The following is a 27927-nucleotide window of genomic DNA, read 5'->3' as shown; positions in this document are numbered from 1 at the left end:
CCTGACCACACCAGCAGAGTGTGGTAAAAATTCTTAGTACTAAATCTGCATTTGCAGTACTTCATAATTCCGCTGGAGTTTTCCCAGTAAAGGAAAGGAAATGCGGTTTTGTTTCCTACCTCTTTCACAGTTCTGTTCTCACCTTATCTTGCATATATAATGAAGTATTTCACTAGGGAACATTCCTTCATGGTACTGCAATAATTGTCTCGCTGTTCTTACTTTACTCTGATGTTTTTCTATAAAAACATAGAAACTTTTTTCTTCCAAGATTTAAATTTTGCTGAAACTGAGACCTTTCTTCTGGTCTCTAGATTCCACAATACAACTGGTCGACAGCATACACACAGCTCAACTGTTCCTGCCTCTCCATCAGAGTTTGCCTCCCACTGCATAGCTTCAGTCAGGCTATTTCAAATGGGTGAATAAAGTTTTTCTGAAAATAAATTGAAAGGGATTTTTTGATCTAGCCAAATTCTGTTTATAGCTGAAGTAACTCCCTCCAGATGGTACCAGAATGCCTGGCAGGTTTTCCTTTGGCAGCTGTCTGGTTTGTTGGGGGTTGCTTTGTTCATATTTGTGCCAATGAGGTGGTTTCTGTTGCCCTCCTTCGGCGCATGCATGAGAGGTGCAGTGCAGCTGTGCGAGGTGGGCACCTGGAGGTTCCTGGGGAGGGCACTGCTCCCAGGTAGCAGTGTGGAGCTCCCTGCCAGGCTCTGGCTAGTGGTGAAGCTGCATGGGAAGCTGCTTTACCCTTCCTCTCCTCGGTGCATACTGACTGTCAGAGACAGAAAGTGTAGTGAGGCGTCTGGGGTTTATGGCCAGGACCTGAGTCTTCATAGTTATTAAAAATTGGGTATTTCTGTTTTATGTTTTCTGCTCATCTCCCTGTTTCAGCTGAAACACCTTTACAAATATGCTGAGCCCTTGGATTCTTTCAGCCTTTCTCACCACATCCCATGCATCTTCTGTAACACACCTCTGCCTGTTTATTTGTCTGTGTCCTTCTGCAATCAGATTGTGCATGTGCTCCAAGAAAGGAAGAAGGGAAATGACCCTCCTCTTCATTTCCTTTATTTTCTCTTTCCTTGGTAAAAAATACTAGCTAAGCTCCTGCATAATTTAGATTTGTTTGTTTTCCACACTGTCCCTCTAGAGAAGATTTATCACTTTGTTCATTTTTAATTATGAAATAGGTTAAAGGAAATGCTGAGGAAGTTAAAGAAATTAAAACAATATACATTTTAAAATGGCTCCAGTGTTCACCCGTGTTTTACCGTGATGGAACTTTTGACATTTGTTTTGGTGTGTGAAAGAAGCTGAAATTTAAATGAAAGGTAGAAATCTTCTCATCTCTCTATTGCTTATTAAGTTCTGAGGTGTTATTTTATTTGTATGTCCTATTCTCAGTGCATTCCTGGTTTTCACGCAAGATACCCAAAGCTGTGGAATGTGAAAATCATGTACTTGATTAAATGTTTGAAAGATTTTTCCCTCTGTATTTCAGGCTCAGGGTGGAAGTGGCAGCTTCACCTGGTCTTCTTCTAACCAGGCAGTAGCCACAGTGACAGTCAAAGGAGTGCTGAGCACGGGGAGCGATGCTGGGGTCAGCATTATTCAGGCGTTCGACGTGCGGAATCCGCTGCTGTATGGCGAAATGAAGGCAAGAGATTAATTGTTCAGTGATTGTTCTTGAATGTGGCTTTTGGAAACAGCAAAGGCACTGAGAATGCCATAGGCAATCCCCTTGCACTTCCTGCCCTGTGGCAGGTTAAGTGATTTATTTCAGTTTGTGCTTTAGGGAATCCAGCACTGTCCAGTGTATTAACTTGACTCCCATTTTTGCCCCTTCCTGATTCCTTGGCAAGCCTTTTTCCCTGTTGGAAGTTTTAAGTGCAAGAAGGAAATGGTAATTAACTCCTGGCCTGGCCATCTAGGCAGAAAAGCCAAACTAAAAAGTCATTCTGTAGGGTGATAGGTGGGTGTTCTCCCTTGATACCAAAGGGTGACAGTTGTTATCGGGATGTACAAGAAAATTTCTGTTTGGAGGAGTACCTGAACTGAGCACCATGCTGCAGACAGACTGCAAATACCCGAGTTGGCCAAGAAAAAACAGTACTTTGGGAAAATTAGGAGAAAATGGCAATAAAAAACATAGCTCCCAAGCGGGATTTTGTGGTGTCCCTGCAGACCATCCCTTGTTCTTAGGTCATGGTGGTCAGTGTGTGTGGTTTGGAGTGAGGAGAATGCAGGAACAGTACATCTGATGGCCCCAAAGGGAGGGGTGTGACATTAATTAAAATCTGTTCAGAATTTACACACTCACTCTGAAATAATTCTCTGAACAGCCTAAGATGCTGCTTTTTAGCAGTGCAACAGTTACCATCTGGAGACACAGGGAAGAAGATTTTTTCAGTTAAAACTTCTTATCCTCAAACATAAGTCAAAGCCTGAAGACAGAAAGAAACCTTCTGACCATGTGAGCTTTCAGAGCAGTGTATTGCACAATCTGAATAGGTTATTTTTGAATGCTTTTTTTCCTGTGTTAGGAGCTGCTTTCTGTGTGGAACAGCTCTTCAGAGTTCTGTTTACTGACCTCAGTGAGTAAGTTTTTAGTAGTAGTAGTTTTAGGAGTAGTTAATCCACACAGATTACAGCTTTAATTCTGTCCCATATAGTTTGGTATCCTGAGGCCAGTTGCAGAAGATTAAGTAGTTAAGATCCTGCAAATAAAAGCTGTGATTGCTATGAAATCTCTGGTCTGAGGTAGATTCTTTAATGGACGCTAAACCTCTCCCAGCTGGTGATGATACCCCCTGGCAATAGCACACAACAGTCCACGCTTCAAAGTCAGTAAAGCAGAAGAGAGAATGACAGGAGCAGCAGTAAAAGGGAAGCTCACCAAGCTGCTGTGGGCTTGGGCTGGCGTGGAGCAGAGCAGTGACCCAGCCTGTCCCTGTTCCTTCCCTGCAGGTGTACGTGAGCGAGCCCAGCGCCATGGAGTTCACTTCCTGCCAGGTGGAGGCACACGTGGGGCAGGTGCTGGAGCTGCCCCTGAGGATCAGTGGCCGGACCAGCGTAGACAGGGGCGAGCTGGTCCCCCTGAGCGACTGCTCACAGCTGGAGCTGGGGGTGGAGCTGGAGAACCCTGGCGTGTTCAGCCCGCTTGAAGGTGCTTTAACTCCCTCCCTGGTTTGGAAGTTAAATTGGTGACAGGTCACACCTCTCCCAAGTCACACTTGTCCCTTAAATCACTGATTCATAGTTCTGTACAGTATCCCCACAGAACTGCCAACCTCAGAGGGGAGGGGGACTGAGTAGTTTTATGTTGAAGATATATCTGCTTTTTTATGCAGAATGGTTTGAGATGGAGAGACCTTAAAAGTTCTTCCAGCCCCACCCTCTGCAATGGGCAAGGACACATTTCACCTGTCCCAGGCTGCTCCAAGCCTTGTCCAACCTGGCCTTGGACACTTTCAGGGATCCAGGGGTAGCCACAGCTTCTCTGGGCACCCTGTGCCAGAGCCCTACCACTCTCTCAGCCAAGAATTCTTTCCAATATCCTATCTAAACCTTTTCTCGTTCAGTTTGATGCCATTCTCCCTTGTCCTGTCCCTACATGTCTTTTTAAAAAGTTCTCTCCATCTTTCTGGTAGGCAGCCTTCAAACAGCTGTGTTGAATTTGATGAACAAGCCTGGGCATTTCTTTCCAAATAAGCTCTTGTATATTTTTAATTTATCTGACAGGAAGACTTAAGCCAACTGCTGATTTTTGCAGTGGAGTGAGACTGAAGGCTGAATTTCAGGGGTACACCAGGCTGGTGGTTGTGTACACCCACGGGCACGTGCGCCTCAGTGCCAGCATCGCCATCGCCGCTTATCTCCCGCTGAGAGTGAGTCTGCTTCCTATGCTCCTGGAGAGATCCAGGATCCAGCACTGAAGCACCTTTACATGACAGGGAGCAGGTTATGCAAGGAATAGGTTTGAAAAACTGAGGTGGGTGGGTTTACATTCCACCACTGGCTGGTTCAGTGAAGAAAATAAGAAAGAAGCTGAGTCCAGGGTCAGTAGATGGAAATACAGAAGAGGCTGCTTTGTTGCCTCATCTGCAGAAGCCTAGCACTGACTGCAGGCTGAAGTCTGAGTATTTCACCATAGCTTTCCCTCAATATGGAAAAAATGTGAGTGCAAATACTACAGATTTGTGTTTATAATGAATGTAATATGATGTTGTGAAACACAAACTGGAAAGGTTTTTGTGCACTAAATGTCGGGTTAACTGCTGTGGTGGTGAACAGCACAGGCTGTCCCAGGGATGCACATCAGTGCAGAATTTGTTAGACAGGTTTGAAGTAAAACTTGTGTAGGAGAATAACTACATACACAGAATTGTTCTGGAGAGAGCACTGGCAAGTGAAAGTACAATTTGACGTAATTTCATCCATTTTAAATACTTCTTTAAAAGTATAGCAGAATACTATCTCTCTGTGCTCAGAAGAATATATTAAGGGTCTTCCTTTTGCTGTAATTCTTCGTGAGAGAGATGTGATTAAAATGCAGCTAAAACTTGTCTTTGGATCCGTTGCTTCCTTTGAATCTAATCCAGCTGGACAGAATCCTTGTGGCTTTTGGTGCAGCTCTGTTTTTCACTAAGTGTGCTGACAAACCACTGCATGGGAGAAATCACAGCCTTATCCAAGTAGAGCTGTTCCATTCAGAAGGAGGTTTATTTTGCAGAGCACAACCAAAGAGTGTACATAGATGATTAATTTTCAATTAATTAATTGATTACAGGCTATTGATCCACCATCAGTCGCTTTAGTGACTTTGGGTTCCTCTAAGGATATGTTGTTTGAAGGAGGACCGAGGCCATGGGTCCAAGAACCTTCCAAGTTCTTCAGGAACGTTTCTGCTGAGGATGCAGAAAGCATTGCCTCCTCTTTACTTGAACTTCCCACACCTGGAAACAGCAACCAGCACTGGGTTAGGGTGCTGTGCAGGAGCCTGGGAGAGCAGGTGAGTGCCAGAAGGGCTTGCTGTTGCCCTCCATCAGGTGCTGAGAACTGGCTCCAGACAGATTTATGGTGCCAGATGCCTGTTGTGTAGCTAGATGCTTTTATAATGAGCCAGTAAAGAACTTGGGAAACTACGTTGTTTATGCATTTTGATGCAGATTTTGAGTGAGGATTTCACAACATTATCTTAAAAAGTGGTTTATGATGGGTTTATTGCAGTATAAACCCAAGTTGTGGAAGCCTTATGTTGTGGGATGCATTGAACATCCTAATGAGTGCAGGTTCATTTTACATGAACAGGATCAGAGCAGAAGGTTACTGAGCAGGCTGACTCCTCTGTCTGACCTGCTCCTCTTAACTGTGTTACCTTCCAGTGTAATTCTCTTTATTCTAACAAATGGCAGCCCCAGGAATTGACTGCTCTACTCTCTGTGCAGCCTTGGTGAGCGTGGCTGTGCTCATATTCCACTTGGTTTTGTTCTCTCCAACATACAGAAGTGATTTCTCCTGCTTTACTCACCCTCCTCAGCCCATGAAGCTTTTAGCTTCAGTATAGTATTCTTCTGCAATTCTACAAGGATTAAGCATTTTGGTTGGGCTGCCAAGTTCCACTGATTTCCTCAGTGGACACTTTGCAAAGTGGAGCTGTTCCTGTCAGTGCAGATTCCAAAGGAATGGGCCTTGGTGTTGATGTGCAGGTCTGTGCAAGGCTGGCTGTCCCCAGCACATCACACCTGCGTGGCTCTGCCCAGCACCAGTGTGTGGGGGGATGGGGCAGGTGACCAGAGCTGCCTCAGCCTTCTCTGGTTTTATATCCACTTCACTTTGCTGAAGGCTAAAAAAGGAGTGTAAAATAAAAGATGAGATGTTTTTAAACACACTGAAGTGACTATAAATGTTGCCTTTGGGCTGTTCTGTTCTCACTCTGCAAAAACACCTGCTGTTTCCTTTCTCAGTTGCATGAGATTTGTTGTTTGAATCAAATTTGATAGTAATGAACACGAACACTGAGGAAAGAGTTGCCAGGAACAGTACTTTCATAGTGATAAAGAATTGTTCTTGAGATGTGCTCCCTCTTTTGCATCTTCCTGTGTCTTAATAGTGCTGTAAATCCCCAAGCACTGTATTTTTGTTTTTCATTCTGATATCACAGTGTAACTGAGACCTGTGGAAATACAGCATGCCTGAACTAAACTCTTTCCTCATTTGCTGTTTTCAGGTTATTACCTTAACAGTTGGGAACAGCCCCACAGTCACCAGCCCTTTCCCAGTGGTTGAGGCCGCTGCCGTGAAGCTCATCTGTGCTCTCCCTTCCCGGCTGGCTTTGATTCCTGTTTATGGCAGCCCTCAGCTTGCTCTCTCCTGCCCTTTGCTCCAGCAGAGCAAGCAACTGGTAAGCCTGGGAAGTGGCAGGAGAAGAAGGTGTTCTTACAGCTGAAAAATCAGTGTTTGGAGCTCCATGTGTGAAACATGGCAGCTGCTGCAAGAGGAGCAGTAACTGGTGCTGTGGCCACACTGTGCCCTTGGGGGCTCCTGCACAGAGCAGGCTGGGGGAGTCCTGCAGTAAATGGACAATAGATATGTGTAGATTATCAGGCATAAGGAACTTTGCTATTCTGTTTTTCTTGCTAACGGGTGTTGTCACATGTTGGCTGCTGAGTAAGCCACATTTTGTTGTGTTAATATTCCCCAGCAAATGTAAAAGTCATCCTCCTTCCCTAAAATGAATCATTTTAAAGAGCTTCTATGTAATAACAAGAGGAGATGGAGACTTTTGTGTATTGTTAGCCACCTCAGAGCTCACCTGCTTTTCTGGCTCCATTATGTGTCAGCTTATCTTGGTGCACTGCTGTTGCTAATGCATTTCACCAGAGCAACACCAGAATTTTGAGCTTTAACAAAGAGCAGTGTTTGTCATCATTTATTTGAATTTTAAAAACAATTTCATTGAGCTGTGGTTCAATTTCGTTGTTGTTGGTTTTTAATGGTAATTCACTGGCTAAAAAACCCCAAACCCATGCTCCAGTAAAACCCCCTTAGAGTTCAGAGATTCACAGAATGCTCTGAGTTGGAAGGGACCCAAAAAGATCATGGAATCCAACTCTAAATGGCCCATACAGGACTTGAACCTACCTGGTGTAAGCAGCACTATGGTCTGACCAGCTGAGATAATCTCAGGGCTGTTGGAGCACAGCTGAATGCCTTGCACTGATGGCTCCTTTTAACAAACATTCCTTATGCATTGATGTTGTACAAACCTCATGGAACTCAGCATATGTTTTCTTTAATGATTAAAAAATCCCGTTGTATCTGTTCAGTTCAAAATATTCCTTCTTTTTCAGGTTCCTGTTTCCAATTACCACAATCCAGTGCTGGATTTGGCTGCCTATGACCAGCAAGGCAGGAAATTTGATAACTTCAGCTCCCTTAGTATTGTGTGGGAATCCACAAATAAGGCCATTGCTCGTATTGAGACGGAGCTGCCAATGGAGCTGACTCTGAAGGAGGAGGGCAATGGTCAGAAGAAAATGCAGGGTATGAGTGGGCTGAAATGAGCATTTCTTTGTTTGAAGGTCCAGATTAAATCTGTTTGGCAGTGTCTCATCTTGATCAAAGAAATTACTGTAATCTGCAGTCATCCTTCAGTTTAACGTCAATGTGCATTTTTTAGTGTGTGCTATTAAAGAGAGGAGAAAAAAGGAACCAAGTCCAATGTCTAGAACCTGTCTTGAGAGAGAAAGTTCTTGTCTGATGAGAATGAGCCTGGAGGAGCTGAATGTATTTCTCATCTTTGTTGCATTCTAGGCTTACAAACTGTGGTAGTTGACCGTGAGTTTGGAACTGCTGCCATCTCTGCCACTGCCACTGGATTCCAGCAGCCCCACCTGAAGGCAGACAGAGCCCAAATACCGGTAACAGTACCTTGGGGGATTTGCCATTTCCCTGTGGTCAATGCCCAGTGTTCTGGTGGCTTTATTTCCTCCACACACAGTACTGTACAAATCAGGCAGCTCCCTGGTGCAGTCCGGTTCATTCTGCAGAGGTTTGATACTGGTTCATGGTTTTCCTGCTTTCCTCTGCACTAGGTGCTGCTATCCAAATCAAATTTGTCCAAGTCCTTGGGAGTTTTTTAACCATCTGAGCAAGGGCATTACAGAGAAGTGTTTCAGTTGGTTTTGTTTCAGTTTAGGGTTTTTTAATAATTGGTGAATCTCTGCTGCTTGTCCTTCACTAAAGCAGCCATGTGCTTCATGCAGCTGTCACTGGGAAAAGCAAATGGATTATTGCCCCTGCAGAGCTGGGTGGGAAAGTTCTGCATGAGCAAAGCAAAAGCTGACTGATTCCTCATATGGACCATATGTTAGTCTGGGCTCTGACTGATGCTCTCTTTTTTTTTTCCTGATGCCAGCCGTAAGCCCAGGCTCTCATTTTACAAGTCATTAGCCACTCCCTGAAATACTTAGCTAGGGAAGAAAAACAGTAAAAGGTAATGATGATGAACAAAGACGGCAGGTGTAAACAGCTGGCGGTTTCCTGTTTATGTCACTTTTGTAAGCTGAATATAAGGGCAGGTTTCAGCCTGTGGAATAACCTGACATGTGCAATAACTGACTCTTAAAATATTCTGCTTCCTAACTGGAATTTCTGTTTAATCTTGTTAGCAAGATTTAAGTGGATTTGAACTATATGCAGTACCTTGAAAACATACTTGAGGCAAAAAGTTAAATATGCAATGAGAGGTTACAGGATTTAACTCAAAGCAGGTAGCAGATGGGCACCAGTAATGTGAAATACTCTGTGGGCCAGGTTCTTCTCAGCTTGGCCCAGGTGTGGCATCTGCTTAGTAAATTCTTTGAGAGGTGATCTTTTTTGCCGCTTGGTTCTTGACTTTTCTGTGAGGTTTCCACTCTTCTCATGTTGGGAAAGCATGGTGCAGATGTATGTCCCCTGAAAAATTTGACTATGGCTTAATGAGAATTACTGCAGACACGCAGTTACTTTGCTGCTGAAGTTATTTGAGATATTTGGTTGTGTTACTTTTTTTTTTTTTTTTCTCTCTTAGAAATTGAGCTGTAATATGGATGCTTGATGTTCTACAATCATTTTGTAGTTCACTGTGCTCTGCTTTGTTAAACCAGTATTATATATTCTTTCTTATTTTTCGAAATAATTAGTAAAGAAGCTGCTCTAAACTTTGCCTTGAGTTCAGAGAACACTGGCATATTCTTAAGTTCTATTCTCTGTGTTTAAATTTAGGAGGATTCTGTAGATGCCAGTCATGCTGCACTTTGTGGGCTCATGAATGAGTTTTTTTTAAATGAGGTGACCTGGGTGCATTTTTCAAGTACATCAGCAATGGGCTGCTCTGTTCTGTTTTCAAACCTGCCCCTTCTCCTTTCTTGCAGCCAAAAACACAAACAGAAATCTAGTAGATGGGATATTAAGATGTCTTGACTGTTGTTCCATGTTTTAGTGGAACACCCTATTATGTCATTAGGGAAAGATCACATCCTTTCTACATCAAGGAAATAATTCTACTAATGAGGTGAAATGGGTACAGAGTACTGACTTCCTCTAGAAATCTTTTTCCTTTTCTGAGCTAATGTTGTTATGAGTGAGTGATTAAAGCTGCATTTGGTCCAGTATTCATGTACTTACACTTAAGGAAGAATTTCTTTTGGTGGCCTGCTAAGAAGCATGAAAAGATGAGTTAGAGCTAGAACACTTTGTGCATTTTCCTTATCATTCTGTATGACTTGGGCCCGTGGCTCAGCATTAATACCCTGTCTGTGCTTGTCAGACATCATTCACTGATTCTGCAGTGCTGGGCCCTTGTCCTCTGCCTTGGCCAGGGGTGCAGAACAGAGCAGCCCTGAGGATGCCCTTCCCTGTGCTGACTGACTGAGCCCTCTGGATCTTGTGGGCATCTCATCCCTCAGCCTGTGCTCTGAGCTTTGGTTGCCTGCTTTAAACATCCTCCCTGCACACACAGGACTCTGGCAGTGTTGTGCCTCTTTCTGTAACTGCTAACATTGTTCTTGCAGCACGAGGCTGTGCTCCCAGGGCCTGCCACCGTTGAACTGATGCTTGTGGAAGATGTGAAAGTGAGCCCCACTGGGCTCTCCATCTACAACCACCCTGACATCCAGGTGAGGATTTACTCTGCTGCTTTCCAGCTGCAGGGAGGAAAACATCACACATTACAGGGGGTGTGTGAGGAGACAGCTTTACTGGAAAGATACAATCTTAATTCAGGATGCTTTTCTGGTTTTGCAGGCAGAACTTCTCATCCAACAAGGTTCTGGATATTTTTTCATTAATACCAGTGTGCCAAATATTGTAAGAGTGACACATGAAGAGACTCGAGGCATTGCTTTGGTGAGTGCAGTATTTTGTGGTTTTACACCTTTTTGCCAACCAGGTTATTGTTCTGCAGCTTCAGCACTCCTGGGCATTTTGCAGCAGGTGTGAATAGAGAGGCAGTAGCTGCATTTTGGATGTGTTTGCCTGTCACGGTTGTGCTTCAGGCAGGGGATCTTTGCACTGGCACTTTCTGCTCTAGTCTCAGGTACAGGAAATTGTTTCTTTACAGCTTTGATGCAGTTGTGTTCCCTGTATAAGGTAAAAGCCAGTTCCAAGTACTTCACCCATTACAACTTTGTAGTAAAATGTTCCTGATTTCACAAACACACCACAAAGAGTAACATGACAGAATTATTCAGAAGCTACCCATAAGATTAATTGGTTTCCAAAGTAATACTGGAGTATTTGCTGTGGGCCAGTAGTTCTGAAGGTTTCAAATTCTTCTATCCTATGGTGTTGTTTCAAGGTATTTTTAAATCACAGTATTGCATCCTGTTTTTGTGAATGAATTTCTATTAAAGAGTTTATTCTGATCTCCATATGAAGTTTCTAATGCACTTTTCCACTAGAAGATGCCAGTAAAGTGCAAGTGTGCTTGACTTCATCAGGCCTGGGATATGAAATGCATTCTGCAGTGAACACCAATAAAAACTCTGTGTTTGCATTGCTGCTTTCATTAGGCAAGAACTTGAAGCGAAACAAGTTGCTCTAAAGGGTGGTTTTTATGAATGTATCAATTACAGGTTTGTCTTTTAAAAAGTAATGCTGATAAAGTTGTGAAATCGTGATAACTAAGGTGGAAATTAGAATATCAAAAGAATTGGTGGAACATTTTAATTGTCTCTAACTATTTTAAGTGTGAGGTGGGAATATTTTTTCCAGCTAGGCACAGAGGTGAGAAAAAAGTAGAAGAGATGAGGAGTTTTTTGTACATAGTACACTGTTCAAACTCTTAATAGTTTTTTAGTCAGGTCTCCCTGATGGGTTTAACTGATGTACATGAGATAGGTTCAGTGCTCTTGTCTGGAATTCAGGAGTGGAGCAGTGACAGCAAGACAGGCTTTGTGAAGTGTAGGAAGAGATTTAACTGCCTGTCAGATTAAAGGAGAGAGAAGTCCACATTAAACACATTTTTTAAAAAACGCAACCCCACACACATTTGGCAGGTTTGTTAGCCCTGTGTGCTGTGCTTGGGTTCCATCCCAGTACAAGCCCTGGGTTTTTCCATGGAAGCAGCAGAATGGCCTGGGAAATCAGCAGGCTCTGTAAGGCTGCTGCCATGGCAGGTACCAGCGCAGCCAAGTTGACAGAGGATGAGTTGGCAGTAAACTCTTGTGAGAAACTAAATTCAAGTTATCTGGAGCAGTGATTCCCAGACTCTTCAGTGGGACTGCCAAGGAGGAATTCTGTAGCTCTCCCTCTGGTTTTGACACAGCAGCTTCTCTGGGCATGGGTGGGTGGTAGCAGGGGAAGAGTGAAGAGTGGTCAGCAGTGCAATATCCCTGGATACTGGGAGCCACTGGGCACATAATGGGAGAGGAGAAGAGCAGAGTTCACTGAGACAGGAAGAGTTTTAAAAGTTGCAGTAGCCCTGCTTGCCCTTTTCCCTGTTTGCTTTCTCTGGTCTCCCAGCCCAGCTGAGCTCCATTCCAGCTCCCTCCCTGTGCCACTTCCCCTGCCCTGCTGCCCAGCCCCTGTGTTAGCCACCCTCTCTGGGAACTGCTGCTGTTCTGGAAGCTGACCTTTATTAAAACTTCACATCCCTTTCTATTTTGAGGCAGAAACAGGAGTAGTGCCCTCACAGAACAAAATGTCAGCTTTCCCCACTGCTCTGCTGCTGGCTCCTGTGGTGCTGCTGGGCAGAGCTGAGAGTTCACTGAGCTCCTGTGCACTGGGGGGCCTGTCCATCTCCCCTTGTTCAGAGTCCAGAGAACACAGCAGGACACCCGACTTCACTGCTCCCTGGCCAAAGGGAGCCAGAACAGCTGGGATTGTCCTGAGGTCTGTGACAAGGTCAGGGAGTTGCAGGAGAACTGCAGAGCTGATGTGAGGAGCAAGGTGTGGCTGCATGGCCTTGGCAGAGGGGACTTTGGGATGGGTGCTAAGTTTTGAGGGCTTGTGTTTGGGACCAGAGGTCTCTCTATTCATTGTTTTATTCTCTTTATCTGTTAAGTGTAACATTCTCGTTCTTTAAAATAAATGTAATAATAGTTTTATTAAAGAAACACCTGATCTGTCAATTGTCCTCTTACTTGCCAGGATCTACCACCAGGTTTTGGCTGCTCAGATGAGAAGCAGTGACAGTAGAGTACAAACCTTACAGGAAGCAATACCAGTGCTTTACAGGCATAATTTTTGTTCTCACTTTTTTTTTTTCCTTATCACTTTGGTTTTCACTCTAAGAAAATTTTGTTGCTCTAAATGATTTGTGTGTTTTTTCTCCTGATGGCAGGAGGGTAACAGGATGCCAGACTGTTCCAGATGAAGAGCTGTTAATTCACTTGGTGCCTGGGGGCTGTTTGCACTAGCTCGGTAGCTTGATACTTTTTACATACATTTTACAGCTTGATTTTTATTTTGGGGGAAAAATTCTCCTTGTGTAAGCTTGGAGATTTCTGCATCCAACTGCTTCTGCCCTGAAAGTGATACAAATTTTATCCTGTGAACAAGAGACAAAAGAAGTGCTATAAGGCAGTTTTCTTTTGGCATTGCAGGTGCAGCCTCTGCTCCCAGGATCAGTGACTGTCATGATTCATGACCTGTGTCTGGCTTTCCCTGCCCCAGCTGAAGCTGAAATTCATGTGTCTGATATCCAGGAATTGTACGTGCGAGTTGTTGGCAAGGTCAGTGCCTTGGAAGCAGCATTAGGAGCTGATCCAGCCTGCCCTGGCTCCTGTGCTGCTGGTCCTGAGCACAGAGATCACACATGGACAAGATGCTACAACAGAGAAACAACTGCAACCTCCCTGTGTCTCTGTTTCTCCCTCCCAAATTTATCCCTTCAGGTTATAAGGGTCTCAGAGTATCAGGTATCTGTTCATGTTCTGTGTGGCAGCAATCTCAGCTTTTGCATTTACATAGTAATATTAATCCATAATTTATATGGACATGCTCATTTACATTTCCTCCTGTTTAAAGTGCATGTGAGCAATTCTTTTAGGAGTAGGTTTTGCCACAAGGTCATTTTCCATATGTCAGGTTTTAAAACTGAACAGAAGAAAGTCCAGCTCATTGCTCTTGCCAGCTTGGGTGCACTTTAAACAAAAGAAGTGTTGATATTTCTGGATGTTTTAATTATGCCCTTGCCAGCTGAAGGACCTGAGTTCATTCAATTCATCTGACACTAACTCTAGCTGCAGGGATTAGTCTTTAAAATCAGTGTCAGTCTAACCTTGGGGCTCTATCTCCACTAGCCTACTACAAGTATAATACAAAATCAAGTGAAAATTTTTATGCTAATAAATAAGAGTGGTGTGAATGCAGAATGACTGGATATATCTGTTTCAGGTGGAGATTGGAAAAACAGTTAAAGCTTATGTCAGAGTTCTGGATGACTCAAAGAAACCTTTTCTGGCAAAATACTTCCCTGTCATGGATCTCAGTCTCAAAGCAGCATCTCAGCTTGTCTCACTTGTGTAAGTTAATGGACTTTTGAAATTAATCTGTGAATAAGAATTGGCAAAAAATGAATAAAGATATGAGGCTAAAGGCATGGTAATACACAACGGCTGAGAGTCTATTTATTTTCTTTTTGTGAAGCCTTAATTAGCTGTTAAAAGGTAAAATATTATTTGTGAGGGAAGTTGCCTGAATCAACAGGCTGAATGTTGCTGGCTGATGAAGGAGACTTCGTTCCTCCAGTGTGATGACTGATGAAGCTTTGTGCATCTTGGAAGCAGTGACTTGGCAGAGATTGTCAGGTGAAGAGTGCTGTGTGAAGGCACATCTGATGTTATCAAACTCACTGTGTCTGTTGCTTGTTTCATTTTCACTTCAAGTATTTAATGTTTCAATAAAGCACAGTTTGCAAAGAGCAATCATGTGTAAAAATGTGATAATTTCCTCAGCTTTGCTTCAGACAGTCACTTAGCCTTGTGGTAAAACTGCTGGTCACTAAATGAGTCCTTTGCTTTGCTATTTGTAATTTACACAGTAATTTACTATCTCTTTAATGGATTTCTTTGCAGCCCCCTGAGGGAGGCTCCGGATGAGCACACTGCTGCTTTCCTGGTGCGTGGGATGAGCATTGGGCAGACGAGTCTGATGGCAACTGTGGCTGACAGAAGAGGACAGAGACTCAACTCTGCTCCACAGCAGATTGAAGTAAATAATAATTTCAGATAAGATATATGCATAAAGAAAGTCTGTGCTACAATGGAACAGGAATACAGACATTATGGTTACAGTATAGTAATCCATTTGCCATAAAATTCATTCTGTCTGGAAGCTGACCTAATGCCAGTCAGATTTCAGTGTTGTTTAACTCAGATGAGTTAAATTTCTGGATGCTCAGTTTACTGTGATTAAGCAACTAAAGACTCAGTTGTACATTTGTACTGTGGTGTAATTTATCTGACTGAAGGATCCTGAACACAGGTATTCATATTTCTGTTTTTAGGTCTTTCCCCCATTTAGACTATTGCCAAGGAAAGTGACCCTAATTATTGGGGCCATGATTCAGGTGAGGCATCGTCTTACATATTTTCTTTACTTTGTAATTTCTGTTGTAAAAAGAATCTTCATAACTGGATTTTCAGCAGGAAATACTCAACTTGACATTTATCTGCATTCACATTGAATGGACTGACAGGCTTGTTGGAGAGGGACTTTGGGCAAGGGCTTGGAGTGACAGGACACCAGGAGTGGTTTCAACCCAACGCAGGGCACGGCCACATGGGATATTGGGCAGGAATTGTTCCCTGTGAGGGTGGGCAGGCCCTGGCACAGGGTGCCCAGAGCAGCTGTGGCTGCCCCTGGATCCCTGGAAGTGTCCAAGGCCAGGTTGGACAGGGCTGGGAGCAGCCTGGGATTAGTGGAGGGTGTCCCTGCCCATGGAACAAGATGAGTTTTGAGGTCCTTCCCAACCCAGCCCATTATGTTTCTATGATGGATACTCCAGTGAGCAAGAACAATGTCATTCTTGAGGCAGCTTCTGTTTTGCTCTATTGCTGGATCAAAGGATTTTTATTTGCATTTGTCAATTGGGTGTCAGCTTTTCTGCTGTTAAATACCAGCACAGCATGAGTAAATCTGTCAGCTCCATGAAATTAGGCATGGTGGGCTTGTTGTTCACACTGAAACACAGAGCAGAGCTCTACACCAGGGTGCTGAGGAGAAGGGGAGGTAAAGTTTGCTGAAACTTTCTGGAGTGGAGGTGGCATCAACCTGTGACACTCTGTGAGGCACAGGGTCCACTTCTGTGCTCAGCTCATGCATTTCCCAGGCTGACATCCTGCTAGGACCTGGGGGAATAGTCCTGGAGCTGTCCTGGGAAGGTGCAGGCAGCACTGAAGTCACTGTGGTGCTGAGCAGGGAGGGTGTGCCCTGTAGAGGTGACCAGAACTATCTGAAGGGTTCATTAGCTGTTCTGTGTGCTGTTCTGACAGATCAGGGCTGAAGGAGGCCCCCAGCTTCTCTCCAACATCATTTTCTCCATTGACAACGAGCACATTGCAGCAGTGAACAGCTCTGGGCTGGTCAGAGGAGTGGCCATTGGCAGCGGGGTGGTGACAGGAGTGCTGCAGGCTGTTGATGCAGAGACAGAGAAGCTTGTGGCAGTGTCCCAGGTAATGTTTGTGGTGCTGTTGAGGGCTGACAGGAGCTCTCTGACTTGTGGCTTTGGCTCTGAAAGGGGGCACAGAGTCTTTCTGCATGAGCAGTGTTACCTCGTGCACTTCTCTGGTTTCCTGAAGATGAAAACTCAGAGTTCCTTCTCCCTGGCACGTGAACTTACACAGGTATTAGCACAGGTAATACTTTGAACAGGCAGGTGAATCTTGCTGTGCCTTAAATCAGTCTCACAGATAACCAGGGAGGCTTTATGACCAGTCTGAAGTTGTCAGAATTGGTTAGTGCATCTAGAAAAGCCCATCTAAAGAAGCCTTTCTAGCACAGCAGAAGGTTGTCTTGATCTGCATTCCCTCTTAGGTCAGGATGATCCGAAGGCAGCTGTTGCTGAAAAAATTGTCTCCTAAGCTGCAGCAGTATAGAACACTGTCATCCCTTGCTGTGGTCTGACCCCATCTGTGAGGTGCAAGCAGTGAATCCCTGACATTCCCTCAGAATCTGTGTCCTTAGATTTTCCTGCAGCTGTGTGTGAGGGAGGTGGGCAGGCCTGCAAGGGAGCACAAGTCCCTGGGACTTCCATGAGACTCAGAGGAACAGAACTTGGGCCAGATCTTATGACTCCTTCCTTTGAGCTCAGGGCAGCACAGCTGCTGTGAACCACAAAGCTCTGCTGCTTGACAGGTGCCAGAACAGTCCCAAGAAGACACAAAGTAAATATAAAAAAAATCCAAAAAAACCCAAGAAATGTCTGCTTTTTAATATATGGACAGCAGTCTGCCCTAATGGTGTGACAGGAGGCAAAGTGAACTTGAAAGGTCAATCTGCTGCCCGGTGAGGTCCAGGTCTGACCTTTCCTCCCTAGTACACAGCAGGAATAAAATCTATCAGGAATGCCTGGGTATATGAAGAGGAGATGTCAGAGTCAAACATCATGTTTTTATTCTCAATTATCCCATTTGGTGCTCTACAATTCTCATTTCATTCCAGCTCCTCTCTGTGTCTTCCTTTTCCCCTGCGTTTCTTCATCCCTCTTCTTCTGGGGCCCCTTGTGATCTTGTCTGCTGCTGTCTCTGACCTCTCAGCTCCATCATTCATGTCATCAGTAATTTTGAGTAGATTTTTTTTTTCAATCTCGGGGACATTTTTAAATGCTTATAAATCAAAATTTAATCCTTTCTAGTTTTTTACATTACTACTGAACTTGTCCATCTGTATTTCCTCTGACATCTCAGACAAATCACAGAGCAACAGTGATTAGATAATGGTAAAATAGTGGCTGTAGAGCCTGAAAGTGAAGTCTGGTTTCTGTTTGACAAGTGCTTACAGTGTCTTACCTTCCTCTTCCCCAGGACAAGGTGGAAGTTGAGGTGGTACAGCTGACAGCTGTGAGAATTCGGGCACCCATCACACGAATGAAGGCTGGTACTCAGGTGAGCTGGTTAGGGATTGGCTTTTGTCACCTTCACATGTTGGAACTGCAGCTTGTGCTCGTTGCTGTCACGCCTCCTCGTGACAGCACTGCAGTTCTGGGAGGAACCATTTTCTTCATGAGAGACCCCATCTCTTAATCAGAGGGAATTTAAATTCTCTTTGCTGTGGGCAGGTGTTTGGTTTGCATGCTGGCATTACCTAAGCAGGCTGGTTTCTCTCTTTCCAGATGCCAGTTTATGTCATGGGCATCACCAGCACTCAGACTCCTTTCTCCTTCGGCAGTGCTGTGCCGGGGTTAACGTTCCACTGGTCTGTCAGCAGGAGGGACACCCTGGATGTCAGGACAAGGCACAGTGAGGTAAAGCGTGTGTGTGTGTGTGTGTGTGTGTGTGTGTGTGCAGCTTGGGAAAAGGAAACGGCCACTTCAGGGCAATGCAGGGAATGTTGCTGCCTCCCCTGCCTCAAAAGCCAGGATCAGTGGTCAGCACCTCGGTGCCAATGTCTGCGCTTTCCATGAGTCAAACTTGAATCCCTTCTCCTGTCCAAGGCTGCTTTTCAGCTTCCTGCAAACTACAACTTTGCAGTGGATGTTTATGGCAGAGTAAAGGGAAGAACAGGCCTCAAAGTTGTCGTGAAGGTTCTTGATGCTGCAGCCAACCAGTTCTACAACATGGCAAGGGAACTGTCTGACGAAATCCAGATTCAGGTAGGATGATTTCCTATACAGTTGTTCACATTGAAGTATCTCCTTCAGAACTGGACTGAATTTGAAATGCAGGAGTAGCTCCAGCTTTGGTTTATGTTTGTGTCCTTACTCTTGTTTGTATAATATTCCTCATCTGGGCTCATGCAGTTCATGAGCTCATGGGGTTAGGGGGAGTCGAAAGTAACTTGGGTGAATATGACATTTCCAACACCTTTCCCTTGAGAAATCCTCTGTTTTCATGCTGAAGAAAATTCCTGAACTTACTACCAACCAGTTTACCCATAACCCTGGAAATAAATACTCTCAGAATAACTTGTAGAAGATACTGGCTCTCCCATTCTCAAATACTCATGTTCAGTTGTCTTGTTTTACCATATATATTATACAAGAGAAGAAAGAAAGTTACAGCTCTGTTTAGTTTTGTTTGTTGATTTATTTTGAAGACTAAATAAATAAAGTAAATTACTGTCTGCACACAACAGTGGGCCAAAATGCCTCTTACTTTCCAGGTGTTTGAAAAACTTCATCTAGTCACTCCAGAGGCAGAAGCAGAGCAGATCCTCATGTCACCAAATTCCTTTATTGAACTTCAGACCAACAGGTCAGTGCTCAGTTTCCATAGTGTGGCTTGTGTCAGCCCTGTATCCACACTGTAGGACTGTTGTGTTTAAGGGAGCTGTTTCAGCCTCTCAGTAGCACTGTTCATCCATTTAATACACAGCTTACCTGCTGGTTCATGGTATCTTACTGTTCTCTCAGGCTTTGTCAAATCTTGTATTAGATTGTAGCTGTAAAATTCATTCAATTTTGGGAACTTTCAGATCCTGTTTTTAAAAGCAGCTGAGCCAGTTAAAGCAGCATCCTGCTGCCTGCTTCCTGTAGAGGTTTTGATGGGTGATTGAGGCTTTGTGGACTAAAATTCTGTGTATTTCGCACACAGAGGTTATGGCTGGATTTTCAGATTAAAATGTCATTTCCAAATGAGAAATTCTTTTTACATAATCTGTTTTCAAAGACTGACATTTTAGACTCATAGCAGGCTTGTTTTCCCAGCATAATAATGGTCAGATAGGGACAGTAGGACACACACGAGGGCAAAGCTTTGGAGGCATTTGCATTTTAGGGGGAGGGAACCCTAAGTTTAATGGAATCACAGACTGGTTTGTATTGGAAGAGACCCTAAATATGGTTTTACACATTTAAAGGGTTCCTTACTTTCTGTTTTGCTTCAGGGACCGAGTTGCCTCCCTAAGTTACCGTGTCCTGGATGGGCCAGACAAAGTCCCTGTAGTGAAAGTTGATGAGAGAGGATTCCTCATCTCTGGGTCTGTGGTCGGATCCTCAACCATTGAAGTGATTTCACAGGAGTTGTTTGGCATCAACCAGACCATCATAGCTGCTGTTAAGGTACTGTCAGCTCCCTTCCTTTGCACTTTCCTCAAGTACATCTTCACTGCTCCAACAGGGATTGTTGGCTGCACTTCTTGAACTTCACTTCTGAAAAATGAGCAGTGTGGGAATTAACAGTTCTGAGCTTTGAACCGTGGGACACCAGGGAATGTAAGCCCATCATCTCTGTTCAAAAAATCCTTGAGCCAAGAACTTCCTGCATCTGGCAGCATGAGCCTTGAGATAGCCACTGCTCCCCTTCCTCCTATCCCTTTTTACTGTCAGCATCTTCCCTCTGTCCCAGCTAAAAGAGAAAAATGTAAAATTGAGTGCTTTAAGTTATTTCTAAGTGTTTGCTGTTCCTGTAATCACTGTGAAGTGTCTTGGTGGATTTTTTAATTTGAATTTTGGAATTTCCCAAATTCATCTCCAGCTCTGTTACTGATGACCTTGTTTCTTCCCTTTGGCAAGTGAAAAATGTCTGATGAGTTTGGGGTGGCTCAAACACCATTTAGTCAGCAGGCAGTGGGACTGAAGTCAGATCCCCTGTGTGAGTTTGTCCTGTACCCAAGATGGTGATACAGAGCTCTCTGTAGTAGGACCCATCTCAGTTCAGCACCTTGTACAGCTCATTTATTTTCCTGTACTTACTACAACTGTAGTGCCTTTATGGAAATGATATTTTGAACCTCATGAGGTAACACAATTCACTTTATGGCGGAAGAGCTGAGAGAGTTTGAGAGGTTTTGCTGAAGGTCGTGCCAGAAAACTTGTGACAGAGCTGGAGATGAGCTTGAATCTGTTGTGTCATTCTGAGGCAAAGCTCTCTCCTTCACTTTGTCCTTCTTTCATAAGGTCTGGTGTTGTCTGTTTACAAGTGTACAATTAAGAACCAAACTGCTGCAGCAGCATCACCTAACACTTAGACCTTGAACTTGGTCAAAGAAGGGCTCTTACATAAGCCAGGGAGGGTGGGTGAAGAAGGAGTGACAGTGAGCTTAGTGAGGGACCAAGCTCAGCACTTGCCTGGGCCTGCTGGGCTCAGTATTTTATTTTATTTATTACTTGAATTAAAAAAAAATGCATCAAAACCTGAGATACTTTAACAGTAAAAGGCTGTTTTCATCAATATTAAATTTAGCAGTCGTCCCTTGTGGGACAGTTGCTGAGATCTTAAAGTAAAGCAAGCTTGATAATCTGTCAGGGAAATGGGGTTTTTGTTGGCTTGTAACCACGGCTTGTTGGGCAGAGATCTGTGTGCATGGAGATTTTAACTGATGAAACCAGCCCGTGGCCACTTTTTTTTTTTTTTTTTTTTTTTTGGATTCACCAAAGATGTATTTTGCTTGAAGCCAAATTTGTCCTTTCCTTTTTAAGTTCTGACATGTACATTTTCAGATTGCAAAGTTTTACATTTTAGCTGAGCCTCTTAGGTCAGGAAAATAAAGGGATTTTTCTACAAGATAAGCTTGAAGCCTTCTTTTAAAATAGTTTTTTCAATATAATTGAGGAGTTTTGCTTCCTCTGTCCATTATTTCTTTTCCAACAGCTGTAATAAGAAGAGAGATATAGTTATTTTTGTTGGGTAATTTTGCTCGTTAATCTAGGTAAGTTAATCAAGAATAGTAATATGCAATTTAAACACCAAAAGAACAGGTTGTCAAGTCTTTGTCTTCAGAAAACCTTTCTTGCCTGGAGTGTTACTGCCGAAATGGGGGGCTGTGCACATAGGGTTAATGGAGCAGACTCTCCTGAGGAGTTCAGAGCAGTTCCCAACTTCTGCCTTGGCTGAGGAGGGGCACTGAGGGAACCAAGCTGAGCCTCTGAGCCCTCAGGGTTTGTCAGCTTCCAGCTCTGCCTGGAACAGCTTGGCTTTCTCACCTGCTGCAGGGGAGCTGGGCAACAGTGACCATTCCATCCCCTTACTCACACATACATTGTGAGCTACCCTTCTAATACCTGGGCAATTAATTGCACCTTTTATTTCAGGAATTATTAGGAGAGAGGTCATGGGGCCACTTCTTCACTTGCATATCCAGGGAATCTTAACAGTTTGAATTGATAGGATAGTAATGTGTTCTCTGAAGTCTGTGTGTGATGTATGTTTCTTCATGATTGTTTCTTGTTTCAGTTCCCAGTGGTACTAGAAAAAAGGGCTAAGAAATATCAGCTGTGAGGGTACAAAGCAGACAGAGCCAGGCTTTTCTCAGCCTGACAGGGCAAGGGGAACACAGAGGAAACACTGTCTGAACACGGGACAGCACTTTTTACTGGGGTGGCTGTTGAACACAGGCTTCAGGAGCTGTGGAGTCTCCATCGAGCAGATGCCCGAGCTGCCTGAACATGGTCCTGCCCAGCTGGCCCTCGGTAACCCAGCTTGAGAGGGGGCTGGACTAGGCAGTGTCACAGGCCCCTTTTAACCTGAAATGGAGATACTTACAACAGCAGCTTCATGTGTTAGTCCTGGCATATGGCAAAATGCAGGTGGCTCATAAAGGCAGCTCTGGATAGTTACATAAAAAGAACTCTCTTCAATTATTTTTACAGGGGTATCATAAAAAGCAATTGAACTTTCCTTCTCACTGCCAATGCTTTTCCAGGTCTGCCCCATCTCCTACCTCAGGATCTCCATGAGGCCAGTTCTGCTGACCCAGAGCAAAGAGGCACTGCAGGCCCTGCCCCTGGGTGTGACACTGACGTTTACAGTCCATTTCCACGACAACTCTGGAGATACTTTCCATTCACACAATGCTGTGCTCAACTTTGCCACCAACAGGTGCGTGTCTGTCACGGGTGGTGATTACACAGAGCAAGAAAAGGCCAGACATACATAAAACAAAAGTGGTTCCAGGGATACCAAGTGAACATACAGCTTGGGCTGGGATTAGCAAAGCAAGGGTTTTGTCTCTGCAGCCTTCAGAGGCAGTGGCGGGAAGGAGAGTTGCAGTTAGCAATCGGTATTCCCTAGCCATGGAAAGCTGCCCGGATAAGCGTGGTCCCAGTGGGACCTGCAGGAGTGGTGCTTTGCTCTGAGTGACTCTGAATCATCCCCCTGCACGCAGCAGTGGCCCCGAGAAACAATTGATCCATCAGCATCTGCCTCTCCCAGTGCTGTGTTCCACTGACTCACTGAGGGCTTACGTAAGGTGGGGAACACTCTGGATCAGGGGCTGTCTCCTCAGATGGGCTTGTGCAACCTTCCCACAGCAGAGACAAGCCTCAAAAGGCTTTGGTCTCTGCCTCACAGAGTAAATGTTGTGAAGCAGCCTCCTGTGGTCTTCAGTAGAATACCACTAGTGTTGTTACTGAAACATGTTTTCTGCAGAGCACCTTGCTGAATTTGGGTAGATACCAGAACTGGACATTATGTCTGGGAAGTTGCATTTTGGTGTTCAAATTTCTTGGCTTCCTAACTCCCTTGAGAAAAGGAAAAAGAGGAAAATTATGTCATTCTAAAGCTCTACAATTCTCACAATTAAGTAGTTTTCTTGCATAATTATGATCTCGGTATTTCCTCAGCATAGTGGTGGACTGAGAACTGTAATTTGCCTCAGTGGCACCTGAATATTTTTTAAATTTCCTTACTTTGCTGGACTTCATCAGATGACTGTTCCTGAAAACAAGCAGTCAGCCAGCTGAAGAGTTTGACACCTCTCCTGTTGGAGAGACAATGCCATTCCCAAGCCTTCCCTCACGCAGCAGCACTTGTGTTTGTGTGCAGGGATGACTTCGTGCAGATCGCCAAGGGAGCTGCCAACAACACCTTTGTGATCAGGACTGTCAGCGTGGGGCTGACCCTGCTCAGGGTGTGGGATGCAGAGCACAGGGGCACTGCAGACTACATCCCACTGCCTGTGCAACATGCCATCTTCCCAGAGCTCCCAGACGTGGTGGTGGGGGATGTCCTGTGCCTGAGGACCTTGCTGACAGCCCAGGAAGGTGAGTGGCCTCCAGCTGTGTGGGTTAGCAGCTATTCCGTGGGACACCAGTCTCAGCAAAGCTAAATGCATGATTTACCATGTTTGTTCAGAATCAAATGTCACTGTTCTTGTTAATGATTAAAATAGGTTTGCTCAACTCCTCTAATTTTAATCGCACTATGCAATATGTCTCTTGTATTGAATTCCTGAGCATCGCACTTCAGATATTTCTATTCCATTAGCTGGAAAGGCTTGGTTCTGTGGGACTCCTGCAGCGTCAGGCCTGCCTTCACTCACTGTGTTTGATTGTTGGTATTAATGGGCTTGTGTCAGAATAACTGCTGGGCAGTGGCACTCTCAGACACCAGAGTGGTTCCTGGGCACTGGGGGATGTGTGCCCTGCCTGGCAGTGGCACTCTCAGACACCAGAGTGGTTCCTGGGCACTGGGGGATGTGTGCCCTGCCTGGCAGTGGCACTCTCAGGCACCAGAGTGGTTCCTGGGCACTGGGGGATGTGTGCCCTGCCTGGCAGTGGCACTCTCAGACACCAGTGCCCAGGAGATGCTGCAGTTGGCAGCAGGGTGTGAGCAGTGCCCCTGTGGTGTTTTCCAGGCCTGCCAGGCGTGTGGAGCTCCTCCTCAAGTGCTCTTCTTCTTGTGGATTCCAAGACTGGCGTGGCCCTGGCAAGGGACTCTGGGGTGGTCACTGTCTACTATGAGATCCCTGGGTTACTGAACACCTACAGAGAGGTGAGGCACTGTTCTGTTACTGCTGAGATTGGTTTGGACCTAACCAAACTATATTCTGTGGAATTTTTTTATTATAAATATTTAGAAATGTTCTTCTAGAAATGCAGATGGTTGGGAAGTGTGTGGTATGTGGCCAAAACATCATGTTTTTTAGAACATCTTTTCTAAGGAGGAAAATGTAGCATAGCCATTTTGAGTTTTTTCCTCTACCATTCTTATATTGTATATTTTGATTCCGTTGTTGGCCAAGTTGCTTCCAGGTGCTAACCAATTTTTGAGTATGGCTGCTATTATGAATGAAACTTCACTGCAGGATTAGATGCCAACAAGAAGTTGCTCAAATGTTGTGCCGTGCATCACTGATCAGATTAAATTATTTTGTTTATCTCTATGCAGTCATACTGTTGACACAATTCACGGCATCAGCCAGCATAAGCACTATACATTCTTTTTAAATTAAATTTATACATAAAGCTTTATGCGTATTAACTTCTGGGGGTTGGGTAGGGAGACAAAATGTTTTTGCTAGCTTAAATTGCTTGGAAAGGCACTTTCTAATATTAGAGAAATCTGGGATTTCAAAGAAAAACATGGCTTTGTGGAGTCTTTTACAACTAATCCAGTCTGGTTTTGCCTTCATTTTTATTTGTTGAAACAGTTTTTGGTAACAATGTGTTTCATCCTTTTTTCAGATCTTGATTAATGTGCCTCAGAGGACCACAGCAATGCATGTCAGTGGTGTGCAGGCAAGCTTGCAGGGAGTGGCAGCTTCAAAAGTCATAGTTTCAATTGGGGAAACAAACAAAAATTTGAAAGGTATGATTAAAAAATATTTATACTGTTGGTTTATTGTTTGTTTATTGATTCATGAATCTTTGGTTTGTGTTATGGGGTTTTTGTTAGTTGTTTAAGGGTAACAAGATCCCCAGGAACCTCAAATGCCTTTGTAGAGTCCCGGGAGCTCTAGGAGCCATGGGATGGAACTTGGAAGGTGTTCTGGAGCACTGCTAATATTTCACAAGTAACAAAATCAGTAGATTCAATAGAGGTACCATTTTTGATCATACGAACGACAGTTAATGGGCAATCATCTAATTGCTTGTATGTTTAATTGCACTTGCCTTCTTGGGGTTGTTACATTTTCTTACTTAGTTACCATGCTTAAATCTTTGACAGAACTTGTCACCAGTTAGAATCAATGCAAACACTGAGCATCATATTGTGGCCTGTATTTAACATGCTGTATTTTGTGTGGTTATAGATCCTTTTAGCTTCTAGCTTAACAATCAGCACTTCTTCCAATAGTATTTTATTTTGCCATATGTAAGTTATTAGCCTACCAAAAAATCATCTCACCAGATACTAAAATCTAACTCAAGGCTCCCAGGATCATGTAAGTTATTCAAGAGACATATGAGCAGAAGATTCTCTGCAGCTTATTCTTTCCTGTAAATAAATTATTCCTGTCAAGAAAACCCCACAACATATGAAGTTTTCATTGCCGTCTCTTTGGGATTAGACCCTGAGCAAAGGCAGCTGTCTGTGATTTCCAGTGATTTTAAGATCCTCATAACCTTGTGAAACTACTTCAGAAGGTGGTAGAATAACTCAATGCTACAAGCCATGATTTTGCTTTTAATTAATTCAACTTAATCAGCTATAATTTTATTTTGTATTTAATTAGAGATGAATTTTTTTTCCTTCCCCCTAGGGGAGTGTTCACCTGCTCAGATTGAAGCCATTGCTGAGTTGCAGCCCCAGTCCATTATCAGTTGCCATCTCGATTTCAACAGTGATGCCTTTGACTTCCCAGCACAGGAGATTTTTGTGGCAGAACCTGGATTTGATGCAGTTTCAGGTAAGAGATGACAAGATGCCATGCTGCAGACAAACACAAGCTCTTTGGTCCAGCAGAGTCCACAGAATTCCAGCATCGTGGGTTGGGTTGGAGGGACCTCAAAGCCCATCCAGTGCCACCCCTGCCATGGCAGGGACACCTTCCACAGTCCCAGGCTGCTCCAAGCCCTGTCCAGCCTGGCCTGGGGCACTGCCAGGGATCCAGGGGCAGCCACAGCTGCTCTGGGCACCTGTGCCAGGGCCTGCCCACCCTCCCAGGGAAGGATTTCTTCCTAACGTCCAATATCAACCTCCTCTCTTTCCTTCTGAAGCCTCTGGGCTTTGCTGTGTAGGAGCTCAGGCCTCAGTGAGTTGTTCACGTGGACACTTCTTGTTTCAGTGGGTTTTCTGCCTGTGACAAAATCTTGTGTTGGTTTTCAGAGAAAGCTAGAAGTCAGAAGTGGTAGCCCACTTCATGTTTTGCAGAGTTTTTGTAGGAAGTAAAAGAAGCAAAGGAGCACTCAGGTGACAAGTATTCCAAAAGTGGGATGTACCCCCAAAGCATCATGAACTGGGTCTTAAAAGGCGGGGGGAAATTGCAGATACTGTGGAGGTGGAAATAAAATTGTCAAGTCTACAAAATGTGTTAATGTTTTGAAAGTGTAACTTGATTTAGAACAGCATGAAACCACCATGGGCTTTACCGAAAGAACATTAATTATCTATTAGATTCATCCCTGCACCCATTGTGTAAACCCCTATTCTGCCCTGCATGTGCCTCTGTTACTTAGCTAGGGGAAGAAAATCAGGGGGAAATGCACCTGGCAAGTTCTCCTTGTTACTGATGCTTTTTATTTTCCATTCTCTGGGAAGTTTTTACTACCTTTACTGCTAATAACAGATTAATTGGTCCCATACGAAACTAGAAACATGGTGGATATATAACTTTTAAAGGAGCTTTTATAAATAAACTACATCTTCACAGATTGATGGTGATGGTAGGTGGCTAAAATTTTAACACTAGTTGAAAATAATATAAAATAGGATTTTCAGTCTTGTTTTCAGTAAAGCTTTTCAAAAGTATTAGTGTGTTATGTTCAAAGTGAAACTGAGTCTCCACTGCATATTAGAATAAAGTGTGACTGGAAGTTACCAGCATAGTGGTTTTTTCATGATGTTCAGTTTGGGACAAGGAATAATTCTTTGGTTGTAGTACTTGGAATTGTGATGTTTGGCTCCACAGACACACAGTCCCAGTCCATCTGTGCACTCCTCATCACTGCTGGTTGAGCTTTACCACCTTTTTTAGCTTTTCCCTGAAGATGTCCCAGCGATCTTGCACGGAGAGAAACCCTCCAAGCTGTCTTGTTCCCGCAGGACACTACAGGTGCTCCATCAGGATGCACAGCCTCAGTGAGAAGCAGCTGAAGCAGCTGAAGCAGCTGAGCAGGAGCCGGGCGGCGCTGTGGGTGACGGCGGCGGTGCGGGGCAGCGCCGGGGCCGGGCAGCAGCAGCAGGGCACCGAGGTGCCCCTCAGCCGCTGGTTCTACGCTGACCAGGCCGAGATGCTGCTCAGCAACCAGGACAGCAGCTCCGTGCTGAAAATCTTTGCTGCCAGGGAAATCCTGGATAGCCTGGAGGTGAGTGCATTCCCAGGGAGTGTCTCAGCACAGCTGAAAACATTCTGAGCTGTCACATGCAGCTTTCTAATGCGAGGCACTCCCTGCTA

General features: G+C 44.3%; 1 protein-coding gene across 1 annotated transcript in view; it reads left to right on the top strand.

Annotated features, from left to right (window-relative positions):
• Positions 1-27927, top strand: part of NUP210 (nucleoporin 210) — a 48904-nt gene that overhangs the window by 17510 nt on the left and 3467 nt on the right. The window contains exons 12-36 of the mRNA XM_072934944.1: positions 1508-1663; positions 2974-3172; positions 3748-3893; positions 4796-5017; positions 6236-6409; positions 7359-7551; positions 7822-7928; positions 10062-10166; positions 10294-10395; positions 13095-13223; positions 13888-14015; positions 14568-14703; positions 14999-15061; positions 15987-16166; positions 17517-17597; positions 17825-17956; positions 18146-18304; positions 18814-18905; positions 19537-19711; positions 22294-22469; positions 23415-23632; positions 24226-24362; positions 25055-25178; positions 26074-26220; positions 27576-27838. Of these exons, the coding sequence (XP_072791045.1) occupies positions 1508-1663; positions 2974-3172; positions 3748-3893; positions 4796-5017; positions 6236-6409; positions 7359-7551; positions 7822-7928; positions 10062-10166; positions 10294-10395; positions 13095-13223; positions 13888-14015; positions 14568-14703; positions 14999-15061; positions 15987-16166; positions 17517-17597; positions 17825-17956; positions 18146-18304; positions 18814-18905; positions 19537-19711; positions 22294-22469; positions 23415-23632; positions 24226-24362; positions 25055-25178; positions 26074-26220; positions 27576-27838 (3744 nt within the window). The remainder of the gene's footprint in view (positions 1-1507; positions 1664-2973; positions 3173-3747; positions 3894-4795; positions 5018-6235; positions 6410-7358; positions 7552-7821; positions 7929-10061; positions 10167-10293; positions 10396-13094; positions 13224-13887; positions 14016-14567; positions 14704-14998; positions 15062-15986; positions 16167-17516; positions 17598-17824; positions 17957-18145; positions 18305-18813; positions 18906-19536; positions 19712-22293; positions 22470-23414; positions 23633-24225; positions 24363-25054; positions 25179-26073; positions 26221-27575; positions 27839-27927) is intronic.

Source organism: Taeniopygia guttata, chromosome 12, assembly GCF_048771995.1.
Source record: "Taeniopygia guttata chromosome 12, bTaeGut7.mat, whole genome shotgun sequence".
Lineage (NCBI taxonomy): Eukaryota > Metazoa > Chordata > Aves > Passeriformes > Estrildidae > Taeniopygia > Taeniopygia guttata.
This window is presented reverse-complemented; position numbering and strand designations above follow the sequence as displayed.